We start from the raw sequence: 20,129 nt of genomic DNA, 5'->3' as shown, positions 1-20,129 counted from the left end.
AGGAAACCCACGCAGACACGGGGAGAACGTGCAAACTCCACACAGTCAGTCGCCTGAGGCGGGAATTGAACCCGGGTCTCTGGCGCTGAGGCAGCAGTGCTAACCACTGTGCCACCGTGCCGCCCACTAATTGGGAATAGTACAGTTAGGGGAATAGACACTTCTCCCTGCAGCCAGGATTGAGTATCAAATTGAGATCTCTTATCCTGTCATCCTGTATAGAAACTTGGATGGAAGGGGAGGGAACCATTTGCTGCACTTTAATTCATGCTGTATACGAAACAAGTTAATAAGCTCGTAGTGTAGGTTGAAATTGGTAGGTACAATGTTGCGGGTATCACAGAGACATAGCTGCCGGGGATCAGGGCTGGGATCTAAATATCCAAGGCTATCAAAAGGAAAGGCAGATGGGTAGAGGTGGCAGGGTTAGCAAATGGGAGAATAGGCGAAGAAATGAGGGAAAGTGACAGCCTGGTGGTATTATTGCTGAACTGTTAATCTAAAGATCCAGGTAATGTTCTCGGAATTTGGGTTTAAATCCTGCCATGGAAGATGGTGGAATTTGAATTCAATTTAAAAAAACGACGAATCCATTGTGATTGCTGGAAAAACCTATCTGGTTCACTCATGTCCTTTAGGGAAGGGAAGGAAACAGTCATCTTTGCCAACTTGTGACTCCAGACCAAGAGCGATATCGCATACTTTTAACTGCCCTCTAGGCAATAAATGCTGGCCTAGACAGTGATGCCTGCATCAATGAGTAAATAAATAATGAATAAATAAATCAATAACAAGGAAGTGTTAAAGTTGGAAGGCTTGGAATCTGTGTGGGTAGAGTTGAGGAATCACAAAGATTAAAAAAAACATGCTGATGGGAATTGTGTGCAGGGCTCCCAGCAGTAGTCAGGATGTGGGGAAGAAAACAAATCAGGAGATGGAAGAATGTCACGATCATAATAATAATTGGGGACTTCAGTATGCAAGTGACGAGGAAAACCAGGTTGACAGCAGATTTCAAGAAAAGGAATGCAATGAATACCTACGAGATGGTTTTTTTTGGAGCAGCTTGTGGTAGAGCATACTAGGGAACAGGCGATTCTGGATTTGGGGATGTCTGACGAAGCAGACTTGATTAGGGAGCTGAAGGTGAAGGAGCCCCGAGGGGACACTGAACATAATATGATAGAATGTGGTTTGAGGAGGAAAGGCTGGAATCAGGTATTAAATGGAGTATAAGCTAATTTCAAAGACATGAGGGAGGATCTGGCCAGAGTTGACCAGAAGGGGAACCTAGCAGTGAAGACAGCTGAAAGATGAAACAACATACTAAGGGGAGGATAAGGCAACCATGGCTGACAAGGGAAGTCAGGAACAGCATAAAAACAAAAGAAAAATCATACAATGTGGTAAAGATTATTGGGAAGCTTTGCAAAACAAGCAGGGGAAACTAAAAAAGCAGCAAAAAGGCAAGAAAAATGAAATATGGGGTAAGCTCACTCGTAATATAAAATAAGAGGTCAAGAGTTTTTTTTTCAGATATCGAAAAGGCAAGAGAGAGGCAAAAGTGGGCATTGGATTACTGGAAAATAGAGCTGGAGAAATAGTAATGGTGACAAAGAAATAGTGGAGGAACTCAACAAGTACTTTGCATCAGTTTTGACAATGGAAGACAGCAGAATTTCAAAGGAGTTGTGGGCAGAGGTGAGTCTAGTGGCCATCATTAAGGAGGTGGTGCTGGGGAAGCTGAAAAGTCTGAAGGTGGATAAATCACCCAGACCAGATGGACTACACCCCAGAGTTCTGAAGTAGGAAAAAGCTGAGGAGATTGTAGAGACATGTGAGATAATTTTCAGGAATCACTGACGATCCTAGAGGACTGAAAAATGGCTAACATAACACTCTTGTGGGAGAGAGGCAGAAGACAGGAAATTATAAGCAACCTTGATTGTTGATAAGATTTTAGGGTCCATTATCACACGAGATTGCGTGGTAAAACAGGGGAATTGCCTGACAAATCTATTAGAATTCTTTGATGTGATGAGCAAGTTAAACAAAGGAGACCCAGTAAACTTGATCTATTTGGATTTCCAGAGGGCATTCGACAAGGTACCACACAGGGGGCTGTTAAAAAAGATAAAAGCACATGGCGTTAGGGCAAAGTACTGGCACGGATAGAGGATTGGCCAATTGGTAGAAGGCAGAGGAGGGATTAAAGGGGACTTTTTAAGGGTGGCAGCCAGTGACTTGAGGAGATCCACAGGGGTCAGTGTTGAGGCCACAACCATTCACATCACTTTAATAACCTAAGGCCATTGTTGCTATGTTTGCAGATGACACAGAAAAAGTTGGAGAGACAGGTAGTGTTGAGGAAGCAGGGAGACTGCATAAGAACTTGGACAGGCTAGAAAAGTTGACAAAGAAGTGGCAGATGCAATACAACGTGGGAAGGTGTGAGGATATGCACTTTGATAGGAAGGTTAGAGGTGTAGACTATTTTCTAATGACACAAAGGGACTTGGGAGTCCTAGTTCAGGAACCCCTTCAGGTTAACATGCAGGTTGAGTTGACAGTTAGGAAGGCAAATGCAACATTAGCATTCATTTCAAAAGGAATAGAATACAAGAGCAGAAATGTACTACGAAGGCTACAAGGCTCTGGTCAGATTACATACGGAGGACAGTTTTACGCCCCATATCTAATGAAGGATGTGCTAGTGTTAGAGGGGTCCAGGAGGTTTACAAGGACGATCCTGGGGATGACGGGCTTGTAAATGAGGAATGTGAGGAGACTGATCTATACTCGATTGATTTTAGAAGCATGATGGGGCTCTCATCAAAGCTTACAGAATACAGAGAGGCCTACATAGTGTGGATATCAAGATGATTTTTCCACAAGTAGGGCAGACTAGCACCAGAGGGCACAACCTCAGACGGTAGGGATGACCCTTTAAAATGGAGACAAGGTGGAATTTAACCACCAAAGACAGTAGTTAATCTGTGAAACGCATTGCCACAGAGGGCTGTGGAGGCCAAATCATTGAGTATATTTAAGACAGAGATATATAGATTCTTAATAAGAGGTTCAAATGGGATGGGGAGAAGGCAGGAGAATGGGCACCACGACTGAATGGTGGAGCAGACTCGATGAGCCAAATGGCCGAATTCTGCTCAATATCTTATGGTCTTTGGATCATTATGTTTATAGAAATAGTATGATCTTTGAAAGTAATGTTAGCCCTAGCTTCTCCTCCTCCTCAGCAGACCAACCTAACAATCTCAGAATCATGTGGAAACTTATGATTGTCAGCCATTTCATATTTTCCACTGTTTTGATCTAATTCAAAATGAGGACTCTCTGACTTGCCAGTAGGCCTTCAAAAAAAAAATTGGCTGGACTTTTAACAAATGGTTGCACAGTACTACTGTTACGGGTAGGGTGGTTTTTGCCCAGCAACCTTATTTCAGTTGGTGTGCCACAAGAGCCCACACAGCTTAATGATAACTTCCACTTCAACTTCAGTTTGGGTTTTGTGTTTTTAGGTTTTGTGGTCATTTTAAGTCAAAATTTCGATAACTTTATAGTTCTATGCAGAATTATACAATACTGTAATTATAGAAATCGTATTCCTATAATTAGTGCTACTGGCAAAATTTTTTTTTTTTTTTAATTACTGTAGAGCTGTAACCTGAAAAAATTCAAAGCAAGCTCACACAACACTTCATATCTTTTCAAATTTTTTTTTGATAAAATTCCATTACCAGTTCCAGGCCACAATAAATATCCCATATATCTGTACAACATTAATTCCAAACTTTCAAGGTTATTGTCCCAGCTGGTAACAGATTGAATGCATGAGTAATCCTTCGACTAGATAAGATGATTTACTTAGTTTCCCCTTATTTTTCACTCCTGATTCAGAAATCAAACTCTGTCTCTCGTAGCATAAAATGAGCAACCTATTTTAAAATTCTTCAATGCAAATAAAAAATTGGTGAAGATGTAAAATAATGTTATCCTCCGACTTCAGAGCAATGTTTCCTGCTGAAAATGCATAAGCATTGGTGCCCAATAAAAATCACATTGAGTGCAAAGCCCTTCACAAGAATGCCAAAATAGCCAGTCAACCTGCACTGCCCAAATGCATTTTTTTTAACAAGAACTTCACAGGATATAAGCAAAGCCTCATTTAATATCTAGTCCCAAAAATAAAACTGTTTCACCAAGACATCAGAAAATTTATTAAAGCATATAGTAGATGGCATCAACATTTTTTGGAAATGTTGGAAAGAGAGAGAGTTGGAATAAAAATTAATTAGGTACCAGTATGACCAGATCTAATTTTACCACAAGTCATGAACAAATTTGAAAACTTTATGATGCTCATGAGCAGCCCTGCAGACTTAACAAACCCTCAAAATTGTATACCATGCATTTAACTAAATTTGAATTGCAAGTAATTCAACAAGCATGAAGCTGTAGTAATAAGAACATATATAAACACTCTGCTCACCATTTGAGAAACATACACTGATAAGGAATGAGCACCTCTACAAAACAAAGTCCCATGCAATCCTGTACTGCTTCATATATTATAAACGTACAAATCAGACCAATAAATCCATTTAAAAATTGTTACATTTAGCAAGCCTCACACAATTCACATATGGAATTACTGAATACTATGTTTATTTCATCACTGGATGAGCTGTTTTCACTTGTTCAAGCATTTATTCTTCAAGACTACATAGTAACCTCGACTTGTGAGATACATTCAACAAAACCACATGCAGAATCCACCATTTTGGTCACATGAGAGAATTCACATTTAAACATTTAATATTAAAGTCAGTTTATGAAACCATGTATTATAATCCCCACAATTTATGCAGCCCATCAATAATTGCAATTTACTGCCAGCAACAGATTGCTTTGTGCAAACATCTATGAAATCAAAAGGTGGATGAAAGCAATCCATCACTTTGCCCTCACCGAGTTCACATCATTCTCTCTTAAGGCCCCTTAAAGCTTATGTTGTTCTTTGCTCATTATTCATGGGACGTGAGCTTCGCTGGTTGGCCAGCATTTATTGCCAGGCCCTTGTTGCTCTTGAGAAGGTGGTGGTGAGCTGCCTTTTTGAACCACTGCAGTCCACTTGCTGTAGTTTAACTTATAATGCCGTTAGACAGGGAATTCCAGGATTTTGACCCAGAAACAGCAAAGGAATGGTGATATACTTCCAAGTCAGTGTGATGAATGGCTTAGAGGAGAAGCTGAGGTTGAGTTTGTTGACATGTTTCTGGTGCTTTTGTTCTTCTGGATGGAAGTGGCTATGGGTTTGGAGGGTGCTGTTTGAGGATCCTATGGAGCCATAGTCATACAACATAGAAACAGACCCTTTGGTCCAAACAGACCCTAGTCGATACTGAACATAATCCCAAACTAAATTAGTCCCAGTTGCCTGCACCTGGCCCATATCCTTCCAAACCTTTCCTATTCATGTATTTTGCCAAGTGTATTTTAAATGGTGTAACTATGGCCTCATACACCACTTCCTCAGGAAGTTCATTATATTCTGCATAAAACATTTGCCCTTTGTCCTCTCACCTTAAAAATATGCCCCCTATTTTTGAAATGCCCCATCCTAGGGAAAAGACACCCATTATTAACTCTATCTATACCCCTCACGATTTTATAAACCTCTATATGATCACCTGTCAACCTCCTACTAAGAAACAAGTCCCAGCATCTCTTTAGAATTCAAACTTTCCATAGACATCATCTCCAGCAACATCCTGGTAAATCTCTTCTGAACACTCTTGAACTTAATGATATACTTCCTATAAAAGAATTTCTGTGGTGCATTGTTTAGATACTACACATTGCTGCTACTGTGTCGGTAATTTAATCTGATAGTCCCGATAAATGTATAGTTGATGCACCATGCACTACCGAGACAAGGAAGTATGAGTGAATGGCAGGACACTAGGAGGAATAAGGGGATCTTGGGATGCTTGTCCATAAATCCCTGAACATAGCAGGATAGCTAAATAGGGTAATTAAGGTAGCATATGCGATGCAAGTTTTTATCAGTCAAGGCAAAGATTATAAGAGTAGGGAGGTTACATTGGAGTTGCACAAACTTTGGTTAGGTCACAGATGGAGTACTGTGCAGTTCTAGTTACCACACTATAGGAATGATGTGATTGCACTGGATGGGGTAAAGAGGGGATTTAGCAGGATGCTGCTTGGTAGGGCGCATTTTAGCAATTTAGAGAGGTGGGGTAGCTTAAGTTGTGTACTTTACAGCATTAAAGATCAGGTGAGGGGGTGGGGCGGGTAACAACCTCAGAGGTGCATAAGATTATCAGAGGCACAGGCAGAATCAATTGAAAGCAGCAGTTTTCCATTGTTGAAGGGGCAAGAACAATGGGGGATACTTTTAAGTTGGGAGGGAGGAGATTTAGAGGGGGCTTGAGGAAACCGTTTTCAGTCAGAGCGCATTGGGGGTCTAGAATGCATTGCCTGGGAGGGTAGTTGAGGCAGGTAACCTCACAGGCTTTAAAAAATACTTGGGTGAACAGTTGAAGTGACATAACTCTCAACCTATCACAATACAGAAAGTGAGACTATTGCAGGCAGTATATCTTTGGCTGGACAAGCTCAGTGGGCTGAAAGGCCTTTTTGTAATGTGTGATTCTATAGTTCTAAGTCAGTGTGGTGTGTGGCGCCGGAGGGAATTTGTAGGTGATAGCATGCCACACATCTGCTGCTCTTGTTTTTCAAGATCGAGATGGTCGAGGACTTTGAAAGTATGTAGATAAAGCCTTTGTGAGTTGCTGCAGTATATTTTATAAATGATATACACTGCTGCTGCTGGTAAAGGGAGGGAATGTTGTAGGTAGTAAATGGGTGAAAGTGAGGACTGTAGATGCTGGAGATCAGAGTGAAAAGTGTGGTGCTGGAAAAACACAGCCAGTCAGACAGCATCCGATGAGCAGGAGAGTTGAGGTTTCAAGAAACCTCAACTCTCCTGCTCCTCAGATGCTGCCTGATAGGCTCTTTTCCAGCACCACACTTTTTGGCGGTAGTAAATGGATGTCAACATGCGGACTACACATGGACTCAGTCTGCTTCAATAACTAAGAAATTTCAAATGAGACTGAACATTGTGCAATCATAATAGACATCCTCACTTCTGACGATGAAGGAGGGAAGGTCATTGATGAAGCAGCTGAAAATGATTGGACCAAGAACACTATCCTGAAGAGCTCAAACCTCTTGTGGCACAATAGTAAGTCTCTACAATGAGGCTGAGGTTCAAGGGCCACTTGCTTCGGAGATGTGCAATAACATCTCTGACCAGATTGATTAGAAAACACTAACCCGGAGGAACACCTGCACGCAAACAGACCCTTCGGTTCAACTTGTCCATGACGCCCAAATATTCTAACCTAATCTCATCCCATTTGCCAGCACTTGGCCCACAACCTTCTCAACCCTTCCTATTCATATATCCATTCAGATGCCTTTTAAATGCTGTAATTGTACCAGCCTCCACCACTTCCTCTGGCAGCTCATTCCAGACATATACTACCCTCTGCATGAAAAACAATTGTCCCTTAGGTCTCTTTTACATCTTTCCCCTCTCACCCTAAATTAATGCCCTCTAGATTAGATTAGATTAGATTAGATTACTTACAGTGTGGAAACAGGCCCTTCGGCCCAACAAGTCCACACCGCCCCGCCGAAGCGCAACCCACCCATTTACCCCTTACCCAACACTACGGGCAATTTAGTATGGCCAATTCACCTGACCTGCACATCTTTGGACTGTGGGAGGAAACCGGAGCACCCGGAGGAAACCCACGCAGACACGGGGAGAACGTGCAAACTCCACACAGTCAGTCGCCTGAGGCGGGAATTGAACCCGGATCTCTGGCGCTGTGATGCAGCAGTGCTAACCACTGTGCCACCGTGCCGCCCAACTCCTGTATTCAACGCTCTGCCCAATAAAGGAAAGTATACCAGATGCCTTCTTCACTACCCTATCTACCTGCAACTCTAGTTCTGGACTCCCCCACCACAGGGAAAAGATCTTGTCTATTTACCCTATCCATGCCCCTCATGATTTTATAAACCTCGATAAAATCACCACTCAGACTTTGACGCTCCAGGGAAAGCAACCTCAACCTATTCAGCCTCTTCCTATAGCTCAAATCTTCTAACCCTTGTAATATCTTGTAAATCTTTTCTGAAACCTTTCAAGTTTCACAACATCTTTTCAATAGGAAGGAGACCAGAACTGCATGTAATATTCCAAAAACAGCCTAACCTATGTCATGTACAGTCGCAACATGACCTCCCAACTCCTGTATTCAACGCTCTGCCCAATAAAGGAAAGTATACCAGATGCCTTCTTCACTACCCTATCTACCTGCAACTCTACTTTCAGGAACTATGAACCTGCACTCCAAGGTCTCTCTGTTTAGCAACAGTCCCTAAGATCTCACCATGAAGTGTACAAGTTCTGTTCTGATTTGCTTTTCCAAAATGCAGCACCTCGCATTTATCTGAATTAAACTCCATCTGCCACTCCTCAGCCCATTACCCCATCTGAACAAGGTCCTAGGTAACCTTTTTTGCTGTCCACTACATCTCCAATTTTGGTGTCATCTGCAAAATTTACTATATCTCCTTTGTTCACATCCAAATCATTTTATATAAATGACAAAAAGCAGTGGATCCACTACTGATCCTTGTGGTAAACCACTGGTCACAGGCCTCCAGTCTGTAAAGCAACCCTCCACCTGTCTTCTACCTTCAAGCCAGTTCTGTATTCAAATGGCTAGTTCTCCCTTGTATTTCACGAGATTTAACCTTACTAACCAGTCTCCCTTGTCGACCGCCTTACTGAAGTTCATATAGATCATGTTTACTGCTCTGCCCTCATCAATCCTCTTTGTTACTTCTTTAAAAAACTCAATCAAGTTCGTGAGACATGGCCTCCCATGCACAAAGCTATGCTGACTATTCCTAATCAGTCCTTGCCTTTCCAAATACATGTAAATCCTGTCTATCAGGATTCCCTCCAACAACTTACCCACCACTGATGTCAGTCTCACAGTTACCTGGCTTTTGATTACCACCCTTCTAAAATAGTGACACCACATTAGCCAACCTCCAGTATTCTGACACCTTACCTGTGACTATCGATGATACAAATATCCCAGCAAGGAGCCTAGCAAACACTTCCCTCGCTTTCCACAAAGTTCTAGGATTTGATCAGGTCCTGGGGATTTCTCCATTTTCATGTGTTTCAAGACATTATGGAAGAGTTCCTCATCTTTATTGCTTTGACAATATTAAGTTCACTGATAATGGAGTGGAAAGCTCTTAAATAAATATCAAGGCTGGAGATTAAATGGAATTGAGCAGTTAGGTTTACTATGCATTGTAAAAGCACAACAGCTACCACTGGTCCAGACTGAACAAGTTGCTATTTGAGCAATAAGTGTTAAGAATACTCTTGAATATGTAATCATGATTGTGTAAATGCTGTCATCTCAATTCAAATATTCCAAAAGAGTAAGACCATAAGAAATAGGAATGGAAGTAAGGCCGTTCAGCTCATCGAGTCCACTCTGCAATTCAATCATGGCTGATGGGCATTTCAATGCCACTTACCTGCTCTCTCCCCATATCCCTTAATTCCTTGCACGATTAAGAATTTATCAATATCTGCCTTGAAGATATTTCAAGTAAGTGCTGTTTCAAAAGCTGCTTCTAGAAGCATGTGAATGTGTTGTTATGCTCCATCAAGAAAAACTACAATATACTTTTGAGGTCACTAAATGTTAATTGTTGTACCCAATAACTAATAAACTGATTTAGTTTGAACAATTTACATTTCTGGCTGTAACATCTATTTGAGGAACTCAGTTTACAGAACAGAATGCAAGTGAATTCAGGTTACCATATGTTTCAACAAAAGTGAATCAGTTGGGAATGGCTGATGATGAGCTGATGACTTTGTTTCCCAGGGGAAGTGCCATTTCCACAGAAAATAAATTATCTTCTATATCCCTCTTTCCATCCCACTCAAGGATAGGATGATATTAAACATTTGAACTTCGGGTTTTGTCCTATATTCACCTTGATTTTGAAATTTGGAGAATTGTGAAAAATTCAATGATAATCTAGCAGAGTGAGAAATGAATGCTGTAACTCAAGGCACAGATACTCCAGCTTATCCACATATGTCTAACACCAGTTCTTCTGAACATACAATGTATGTAAATTCAAATTAAACATAGTTGATGATAAGAAGGGCAGAATGTGAAGAGGAAGTTAAAATGCTGTGGTATTTCAGTTCCTATTTTCCTTACTGTTGGTTTAACCAAAGCAGTAGATCGCAGGGGACATACCCAGTTGCAAAGAATTGTCTCTTAAGACAATGAAGATGGACTAGCTCTTGGCCATATTATGTTAAAATGTATCATTTTCAAGATAAGACCAAACATTGATACATTATATTTAAAAACAATAACAACTCAACATAAAGGCGATTTGTACCATATTAACAATTTTATGGCTTATATTTTGTAGTAATTGTTTACTACTAGTTTTCTACCTCCAAATGGAAGTTTTAATTGTTTTAAAAAAGGGAAGAGTGTGCCAAAGGAATGGGAAAGAACTAAAAAAAAAAGAACTTGGGATGACAAACATTTATAATTAAGTACTTGTTCTAATTGTATGAATTTACTATTGATGTTAAAGCTACGCCCAAGATAAGTTGGCTTCAGTGTTAAATGAGTGAACTGTAAAGTTTACAGAAATAGTTAGCATATGAAATGCTGAATTTTCAATACTTTGTAGCTGTTTAAAGAGGATCCTTCAGGTGTCACTGTTCAAAAAAAAAAACTGGAAGAGAGAATATGTAGTTCTATTCTTACCAGTATTTTCTCTGCTTTAGCTTCACTTATGCCCTTGATATTTAGCAGTTCCTTCTTTGGGGCATAGGCCACTGCCTCAACCGTGTGGAAACCAGCTTCTTCCAACTTTTTTACATCATTAGCACTGATTCCACATTGCTGAGAACAGAAGTAAAGGCAGTTAAAATTTATACAAGTAATCTCTTTTTAAAATCTGATCAATACATTAATGCTATAATATATGCATACAATAAATCAGCTACTTGCAGTTAAGGAATTAGAGGTAAGACGGAAATAAAAACATGCCAAAAATACAATTGAGTAGGATCTTTAATAGGTTTTAGAAATATGGAGGGAAAAGTTAAGGAGCTTTGAAGAAAAGTTATTGATCCAGGGAAGAAGACTTAATAGCACATTTGTAAGAGGTGTGCAGGGATAGAGAAAACAGGAGGTTCACATGCATTGATCTTTACAAGGTGTGTGGACAGCTTGAGATAGCTTTTTGGGTCCAATTTTGCTAATGATAATGCAAGTTTGGGAGAAGATTTGTAGCTCGGGTGCTCGTTGTTGTGGTTCTGTTCGCCGAGCTGGGAATTTGTGTTGCAGACGTTTCGTCCCCTGTCTCGGTGACATCCTCAGAGCTTGGGAGCCTCATTTGAAGCGCTTCTGTGATGTTTCCTCCGGCATTTATAGTGATAGTGATAAATTAATGATTGCTAATGATAAATTAAGACAAATGTAAAAGGTCCTAGAGAAGGTATAGAGTATATTAACCAGGCTATTCCAGAGACTTGGGATTTTACCTCCAAGGTTAATTAGGAGAAGCTGGGCTGTTCCCTTTGGACCAAATTAAGGGGAGATTGTTAAGGAGTGTACAAGATTATGACAAGTTTATTCAAGTCAAAGAAGATTTGTTTCCATTAAGTAATCATAAAGGACAATAGCAATGATCTGAAATTTGTGACTCTATAGCCAGATGCAGCTCTATAATATCTCATTTGTAGCTTCCAACAATTTTGAGTTTGACAAAAAGGCCTAAAAAATGTAAAGAAGAAGAGGTGCATTCTTAAGGCATCATGTCTTCAAATAATTATTTTAATGAAAAATATAGTTATGCTCTAAATAAACTGCTCGTGTGGTATAACTAAAACAATAACATATTCAATGCCTTTGGCTCAAGGAACATTTCATTGTTGTAACCAGTCTTGTTTCTAATATAGCCAAGACAATAAATTAGTTTGAACATGCTGACTGTCTTAATTTGTTTCAAAATTAATCTATCAACAGCCAAAAAAAATTCCTAACATGAGTTACAGTTTGTTTTAATGAGAATCACAAAATATATTTAAAAAGTCAACAAGTTAGGTGTCTTAATATTGACTTTTAAATACGCATTCTATTTATTATGAAGATGAAGAAAGTGAAAGCAATCAATGATCTCAAAAGGAAATTGAACAAGCATTTGAGCAAAACAATACTTGCAGAGCTAAAAGGATCAAGTGGAAGAATGGATGTGAGTGGATTGCCATACACAAAATGACATGAACTAAATGGGCTGAATTGCCTTTTTCATGAATAACGTGAACAAAATAAGATCTCAGAAAGAAATTGATTAAGCAAGCCATTTTACTTTAAATCTAGATAGTAGAATTATTCATTTCATTTGTTTTGTGTCATCTGCTTTGGTGTCTGCTGCCACCGAGTGGCAGTATTCTTGTCTCCAGGTACAGAAGGCTATGATTTCAAACCCTTATTCAAAATCTTGAGCACAATCTAGTTTTACAAACTTCAGCTTCATATTGCAGGAGTGTTTGACTGGATTCCATGAAATTTTTCTAATAGCAAGAACCTTTCTCTGAGATGTTGTCAACAACTATTTCTCACAAACAGAACTCAAAAGACAATTATATAGTATCACATTGTTTATGGGACCTTGTTATGTTCAGTTTAGGTGCCTTTTGCAATGCAACAAAGAAAAGAGAAGTATTAGTTGACTCTGAAATGTTTTGAGAATTGTACTATATCAATGCAAACATTTTACTGAGCAATATCTAAACTCTCATTTTCAGAAATGGAAGTGTAACATACTTCAATGTACCGACAAGTCACTGAACCAAAATACTGCCTAGGGAAACAATCAAACTGTCCAACAGTTCCTTAATCAGTACAAATAAGAATCAGTAGAGAATCAAAGAGTCAAGAGAAAGCATGGACTTGAAGGAGTTCTGAAGGTGAACAGCAAAGCAGAAGAGAAGGATAAAGAGCGATTCCCTTGGAGTAAGGCTCAAGTGGAGAGCCCAGAGAAAGTGCCACATTCAGGGAGAGATGCAAAAGAAAAAGCTAAATGAAGACAGCATAAGGGAAACTACTGATTGACTGGTAGGCTGAGTTTTTTAAAAGATAAGGTTTTAATAAAAGTTACAGGACAACAGCAGGATTCTGGAATTTGTGTCTCTGCAGCTAAATGCAGCTGTTTAACATCTCATTTGCAGTTTCATAACTTGGTGTGGAAGACAAAGAGGTAAGGTAAAGCAACACAATTATATCCATTGCAGTGTATTTGTCATGTGAGACTGCGCACTGCTTCCATTTCCTGGATAATTGTAAATGCACAAAGAGTGATCCTATATTATGCATTTCACACTTGGATAGCAGCTGGGGGTTACAGGAAGAAAGGGACTGGTTAACCATGACAGATAAATGTACCAGATATTTGGTGACTCGTCCCAATTATTTTCCCTCTCTAACCACTGTTCAAGGACTATAGCAAGAGCAATCCTTCATCTGAGAAGGACAGCCATAGCTAAGTCCACAATGCCATGGGTGGCTTAACTGTACGGATTATCTTTTTAAAAATCTTGACAGAAAAAAACAAGCACAGTGGTCTTACCCCTACTTTGTTACAGAAAGCAATTTTAGAAAAGCAATGATTCATTCATCAACAGAATTAAACTGGCATAGAACATTCAACAGAATATAAATCCTCCAGCCAGACGAAAATCATGGAACTGCATTCATCATGCTGGATAGTGGATCTATTTACATCACCTTGGCATGTCTCTGACTTCCTGAAGAACACTGAAGGGCATTTCTGGAATTTTTAGTTGATTTTGGGAAAGTTTGAACAACTTGAAAGATTGCACCATATGCACATCATATTCAGGTATATTGTGAATCCTCTTCTACTGTTCTGTTTCTATGGATTTGACTGAAAAGGATAAAGGGAGGAGTAGAGGATTAAGCAACATTTTCTTCATGACAATGGTGCATGATGTTTTTGAGGCTAAGATCCCAATGCTGTGAAATATACTAAATTAAGGAGATTCTGGACTGAGATTATGGCACAACTAAGAATAAAATTGGACTGAGATGTCCGTTCAAAGAAAGCACTTGCCATGTGAAGCTTGCAGATTACAATTTTGAATAAACAAAACTGTCATCACCATCACAGGCACGGTGCAAACTTAGAAATCGAGCATCAGAATATGTTCGTAGGTGACTTTAGAAGGGACTACATATCTTGCCTTTTGAACCAAAAACTGAAAAAAATGGATGTTGGTCACTGTTAAATCACTAAAAGGTACTGGAGATTTCTTTTCTCTACAACTTGAGGAATAAGAGGGATTGTGTGGCGTATAATTTTAGCTACACAAGACTAGGTTACTTCGTGGAGCAGCAAAATTGAAACTTTGAGAAAGAATTATGCCAGCAGTCTGAGATACGAAACAACTGCCTGACAACCACCTTTCAATTGGTCCAGATGCAGTTTAGTACAGGTCTGAGAATGCAGTGCAGCCACAGATCCAGAGCCTGCAAACAAGAAGCATCTTCACCATTGCTCTCCAGGTGAAAAGGTAAAATTCCTCATGACTTCAGCCCTAGATTCACCGATCAGCAAACCGAACATAAATCATCATTCTCTAGACAACATTGTATCACCATTTAAAAAAAAAATCAAAGAACAGTGAAATACACTGTGCGGTCTGGAATGACAGAATTTGTTTATTCCTGTTTGTATTATAGGTGGAAAACTATTTTGCCTGCCTTCTACATGAATGGTCATGTGTCTAGTGTTTTAAAGGGATAGTTTAAGTCACAAAGTAAATTATTAAACCAGTCCTTTAATTTTGAAAATCTATTGTCTATCCCCCCCCCCCCTTGAAAAAAGTTTGTTTTAAATTTGGGCTTTTAGCAGTACTGCCACAGGCTTCTTCTAGAAAAAGAATTAAATGAAAAAAGGCTATTATTCTCATACAACAGGTATTAAAGTTGATTTTGCCTAATAAGCAATTCATTAGCCTTTAGTAAAACACTAGAAAATCTAGGTTCTGGGCAGTTTCCCTTCTAGCTGTGAATAGAGGCATTAAAACAAAATCACTAACTCTGACAGAAATGTGGATGCAATACATTTTGATAGTAAAACTAAATTTAGTTTTTGAAAAGATTTGTAGCTCGGGTTGTGGATGAGGTCACATATTTGTTGGACGTGCTAGTGTGCTTTTTCTCAGCGGACATTCATTGCCTTGCATCTGGTTCAGAACTGGAAGTACCAAAAAACAGACACACATAAATACCAGGCAAGACAGACCACCAACACTTTATTGAAGACGCACTGACAATGTCACCTAGCAAGACAACGAAACATCCGCAGAAAAAAACACACCAGCTTAGTGAATGAATCTAAGACCTCTAAACTAAATTTATTAAGGTTTCACACAAAACTTTGTCACACAAAGTTAGTGTTTATAAGATTGAGAATAATATATTAGCCTTTCCATTCATACTCCTTCGTATTTCCTTGAAGTCCACTTGGCAAACCAAAGGCTTTACCAAGTCACCAAATTTCTCCTGATTCAGTATCTATATTCCTTACATCTGTCAAATACTTTTCAACATGAAAGGTGTCAGATAATTCACAATTGTTATTTGCTTTTGGTCAGTTCTGAGAGAAAGTCAGGAAGCAGATAAACACAGTATTAAGATACTATATATTTTAAAACCCTAAACTAACACAAATTGAAGAGACAGCTGTTAGAATCAAGTAAAAGGTAGGTCTGTTAAAAATGGCAGGGATTTAACAACAGCTCACTCAAAATGGCAGGAGCAGTGTTGCAGCAAAGGAAGCTAGTAACAAAATCAGCTAAGAAAAGTTTTACGATTAAGTCCCCATTATCAAGAATTCACATGCAATCAGTGGAAGTAGGTTTCTTCACACTGGGAACTGTTCATTTCATCGCCCGTCCCTCTCCCTCTCCTGCTCTCACTTTTTGATTAAATTTTGCTGAAGAGTACATTTGTGTGGTCCTAGCCATAACTGACACGATCATGTCACCTGCACATTTCATGCCTGTGCATGTTAGATATCAGGAACATTACTATACTAAGCTCACAAAGCCGAATGATCAAAGCTAAAGGTAGGTCTCAGAACACATCTGGCCCAATTCTCTAGTTAGTATCTTCATTAAAATTTAGAAACTGAAAACTAGACTTGACTGAAGTGAAGACAGAGGTGTAGTGACATCAAGGGGAAAATGGGACAGAAATTGCAAGGTGATGGGAATTACAAGGCAAGAACAGGGAGGACAAGATGGCAAAACCATACTTGCAAGCGTGGTTTCAATCCAAAACAATCAATTCTATCATTCTTTCTAATTGGGATTGGAGCTAAAGACTGAGGATGGGAGAAAGGGATTTGAGGAGACATTTGAGAGATGAGGCAACAAATACTTGGGTTGACTTTCACTAAAATAGTAAATGGAATAGGAGATACGAAAAAAACAGAAGTAAGGAATTTATCATTTTGGCATCTGTAGAAATGCCACAACAGATGGGGGCCACATGAAACAAGGGCTAGGCGGTTTGAGTATGAATTTCTCAAATTTTCAGTCTTTTCTAATCACAGCTCAAGATGCTTTTTTCAAAACTTGAAAAGACAAATTGCAGGTTTAAATGAAATTGCTGGATGCCTTGCCACATTTTTACATGGATATGAAAAGTTGGTTTTACATAACCATTATTACATTTGACCAAAACTTTAATGTAAATACTAACTGAAGGACTGGATCAGATCCATTTCAGGGCAGAGCCATGAGCAAATCAGACTCAAGCAATTAAAGAACTACAAGAAAAATATCATCAAATTAGAGTTCCTTTAAACAGCTCCTGTCTGTCTCCAGTTGATGTTAAGTGTCATTAGTTGTGCGCAGTGGTTAGTCTGCTTGACACCTTTCATTTTCAGCCCTCAACTCTGCCCACAAGCATACTGCAAAAGACAGCCAAGTGCATAAGCCAATTAGCCTACTAGTACATAGGCTCTTCTTTCGCAAGTTCCATGTAGTGCCTCTTTATGGGAACATACACAAATCAAGTAGCTCACAAATCCAGGTTGAAATAGTATTGACTCAGAGGAGACCTGCCCCCCCAGATGCATGACATACAGGCCTGGAGTATGGTTACATCCTGGTGCCAACTAACCAGACGTACAGCTATGGGTAAACAGCCTCACTGTCTTGTGGTGACTTGGGAGAGGAGTAGCTAAGGAAGTAACCCGTGACAAAATATGAAGAATGGAGTCCCAAAGGTGACAATTTGCCATCCATCAAGCAGCTTTTTGGTTATTCTAGAGCTAGTAGCAAACAGTACTGATTTACTCCCTTAACTTGTAGACAGCATTAAGAGAGGAGACAGACAACAATCGAGGCCCAGCATTTCACCTTTAAAACAGTAGCAAGACAGAGGTAGATGATACCTTGAGGTTCAGATTAAAGGTATGTTGGGTTTTGCAGTTGTATTGTGTGGAGAACACAAGACACAGGAAAGTCATGGGTTGATTGATTTGCAAATAACCACTGTTAGGGATGTTTATGTACATTTTGAGGGGGGGGGCGGGGTGTTAGTTAGTTCATTTGGTTATACAGTTTTCAATGCACTGTATGGTTTAATTCCCACACACTAACTGAGGTTAGCTGGACACTATTTCAAATGGAGTCACACATCTTCGAATAAGGCTGCCTGATTTGGTCAGTGATCAAAGACAAGGTGTAATTGCAAATGAATAACAAAGAAAATTACAGCATGGCAACAGGCCCTTCTGCCCTCCAGGCCTGCGCCAATCCTCTATCTAAACCTGTCACCTATTTTCTAAGTGTCTGTATCCCTTTGCTCTCGGCCCTTTCAAGATACATTTTAAATTATGCTATTGCACCCACCTCTACCACCTCCACTGGCAATGCGTTCCAGGCACCCACACTGTCTGGAAAGTAAAGAACTTTCTACACATATCTTCCCTAATCTTTTTCCCTCTCACTTTGAACTCATGACCCTTAGTAATCGAGTCCCCCACTCTGGGGAGAAGCTTCTTGCTATCTACCTTGTCTATACCTCTCACGATTTTGTAGACCTTAATCAGGTCCCCCCTCAACCTCCATTTTTCTAATGAAAATTAGATTAGATTAGATTAGATTAGATTAGATTACTTTACAGTGTGGAAACAGGCCCTTCGGCCCAACAAGTCCACACCGATCCGCCGAAGCACAAACCGCCCATACCCCTACATTTTACCCCTTACCTAACACTACGGGCAATTTAGCATGGTCAATTCACCTGACCCTGCACATCTTTGGACTGTGGGAGGAAACCGGAGCACCCGGAGGAAACCCACGCAGACACGGGGAGAATGTGCAAACTCCACTCAGTCAGTCACCTGAGGCGGGAATTGAACCCGGGTCTCTGGCGCTGTGAAGCAGCAGTGCTAACCACTGTGCCACCGTGCCGCCCACAAATAATCCTAACCTACTCAACTTCTCTTCATAGCTAGCACCCTCCATACCAGGCAACATCCTAGTGAACCTCCTTTGCACTCTCTCCAAAGCATCCACATCCTTTTAGTAATGTGGCAACCAAAAGGAAGCAAAAAGGGGACTCAGAAGACAGGACTCAAGAGCCTCAGCCTTTCTAAATGTCTAACAGATTTGAGGATTTTTAAGCTTACTTGGCTGAGAGGGAGGACTAAAGGATAGGTGGGCTAATTGACAATGGCACTGTTGTACGAAATGCCATTCATATGAAAAAGAGCAAAAAAAAACAAAGTGGTAGCAGGAAACATACTGAAAAACTAAATACACTAAAGACTAGTGTCACTGATGTTTCTTTTTTTTAATTGAAATTTTGGCTTGGAGCTGTGAACTGTGAGCTGAAGTGATCTTTGGACTGCGCGTAGCACCTTGTGTTTAATAAATGGAACCAAAAAAAAGTTGCTTGTTTAAGAGGCCAGGCTCGAAACGTAACTGCAGGTTGGTTCTTAACAAAGGACTCTATAGAATCTTCGACTCTGGAAAAGGCAATATGTTTAAACAGATAGATGTTTTGCCATTAACGAGCTCAGTACATAGGACTTGGTGCCAGGGTCTGGGAGAGAACATGATGGTCATGACAGTTTAAATCATAAACATTAATTGGATTACTTTGTTGTTTAGTTTTGCTTTGCTAGAGATATTGCATTGTTAATAAATTGTTAAATCTTTTGTTTATTCTATAAACCTGCTATCAGGAGCCAATTATTCACAAAGTCTAGGACTGGTTATTGAAAAATGTTGAGGATCCATTGGGGTCAGTTTTGAGGGTCTTTGAAGGTTTGAACTTTACTCTGTTGTGAAATAGAGTGGGGAGGCTGATAGGATTCAGCTGTCGTCACCATGTAGATACAAGTATATGCAACAAAGATCACAAGTCAACAAAACTAAAGGCTCTGTATGAATACATTCATAAAGTAGACATGTCGAACGTACACTTGAGTATATGAGATCTGATAGCCATTAGGGAAATGTGGTTGCATATTGACATGAATTGTATTCTGAATATTAAAGCGTATGAAACATGCAAGAAGAATGGGAAGTGGATACTGGTAGAGGGGTGATATCAGATATAGCATTGATGCAGTACTTAGAGATGATCCTGATTCAGAAGATCAGACATAAAATCTATTTGGGTGCAAATGAATAATAGTAGGGGTAAGTGATCACTAATAGGAATAATCTACAAATCGCCTAACTCTAACCACATGTAGAACGAGGTATTAAAAGAACAAATGTTGGCTGCTTGTGATGTACGAATGAAAATAATCATGGACAATTTTGCGCTCAGAGCGAGACAGGGAGCGAGACAGGGAGCGAGAGAGAGAGCGCGTGAGAGAGAGAGCGC

The 20,129-nt window shown here is 39.7% G+C and overlaps 1 protein-coding gene across 1 annotated transcript in view; it reads right to left on the bottom strand.

Moving 5' to 3' along the window:
- rad51 (RAD51 recombinase) overlaps window positions 1-20,129 on the bottom strand; it is an 86,467-nt gene that overhangs the window by 56,330 nt on the left and 10,008 nt on the right. The window contains exon 3 of the mRNA XM_043698255.1: window positions 10,953-11,090. Within this exon, the coding sequence (XP_043554190.1) occupies window positions 10,953-11,090 (138 nt within the window). The remainder of the gene's footprint in view (window positions 1-10,952; window positions 11,091-20,129) is intronic.

This window comes from Chiloscyllium plagiosum, chromosome 10 (genome assembly GCF_004010195.1).
Source record: "Chiloscyllium plagiosum isolate BGI_BamShark_2017 chromosome 10, ASM401019v2, whole genome shotgun sequence".
Taxonomy (NCBI): Eukaryota; Metazoa; Chordata; class Chondrichthyes; order Orectolobiformes; family Hemiscylliidae; genus Chiloscyllium; species Chiloscyllium plagiosum.
The sequence above is the reverse complement of the archived record's forward strand: the minus strand, read 5'-3'. Positions and strand labels throughout refer to the sequence as shown.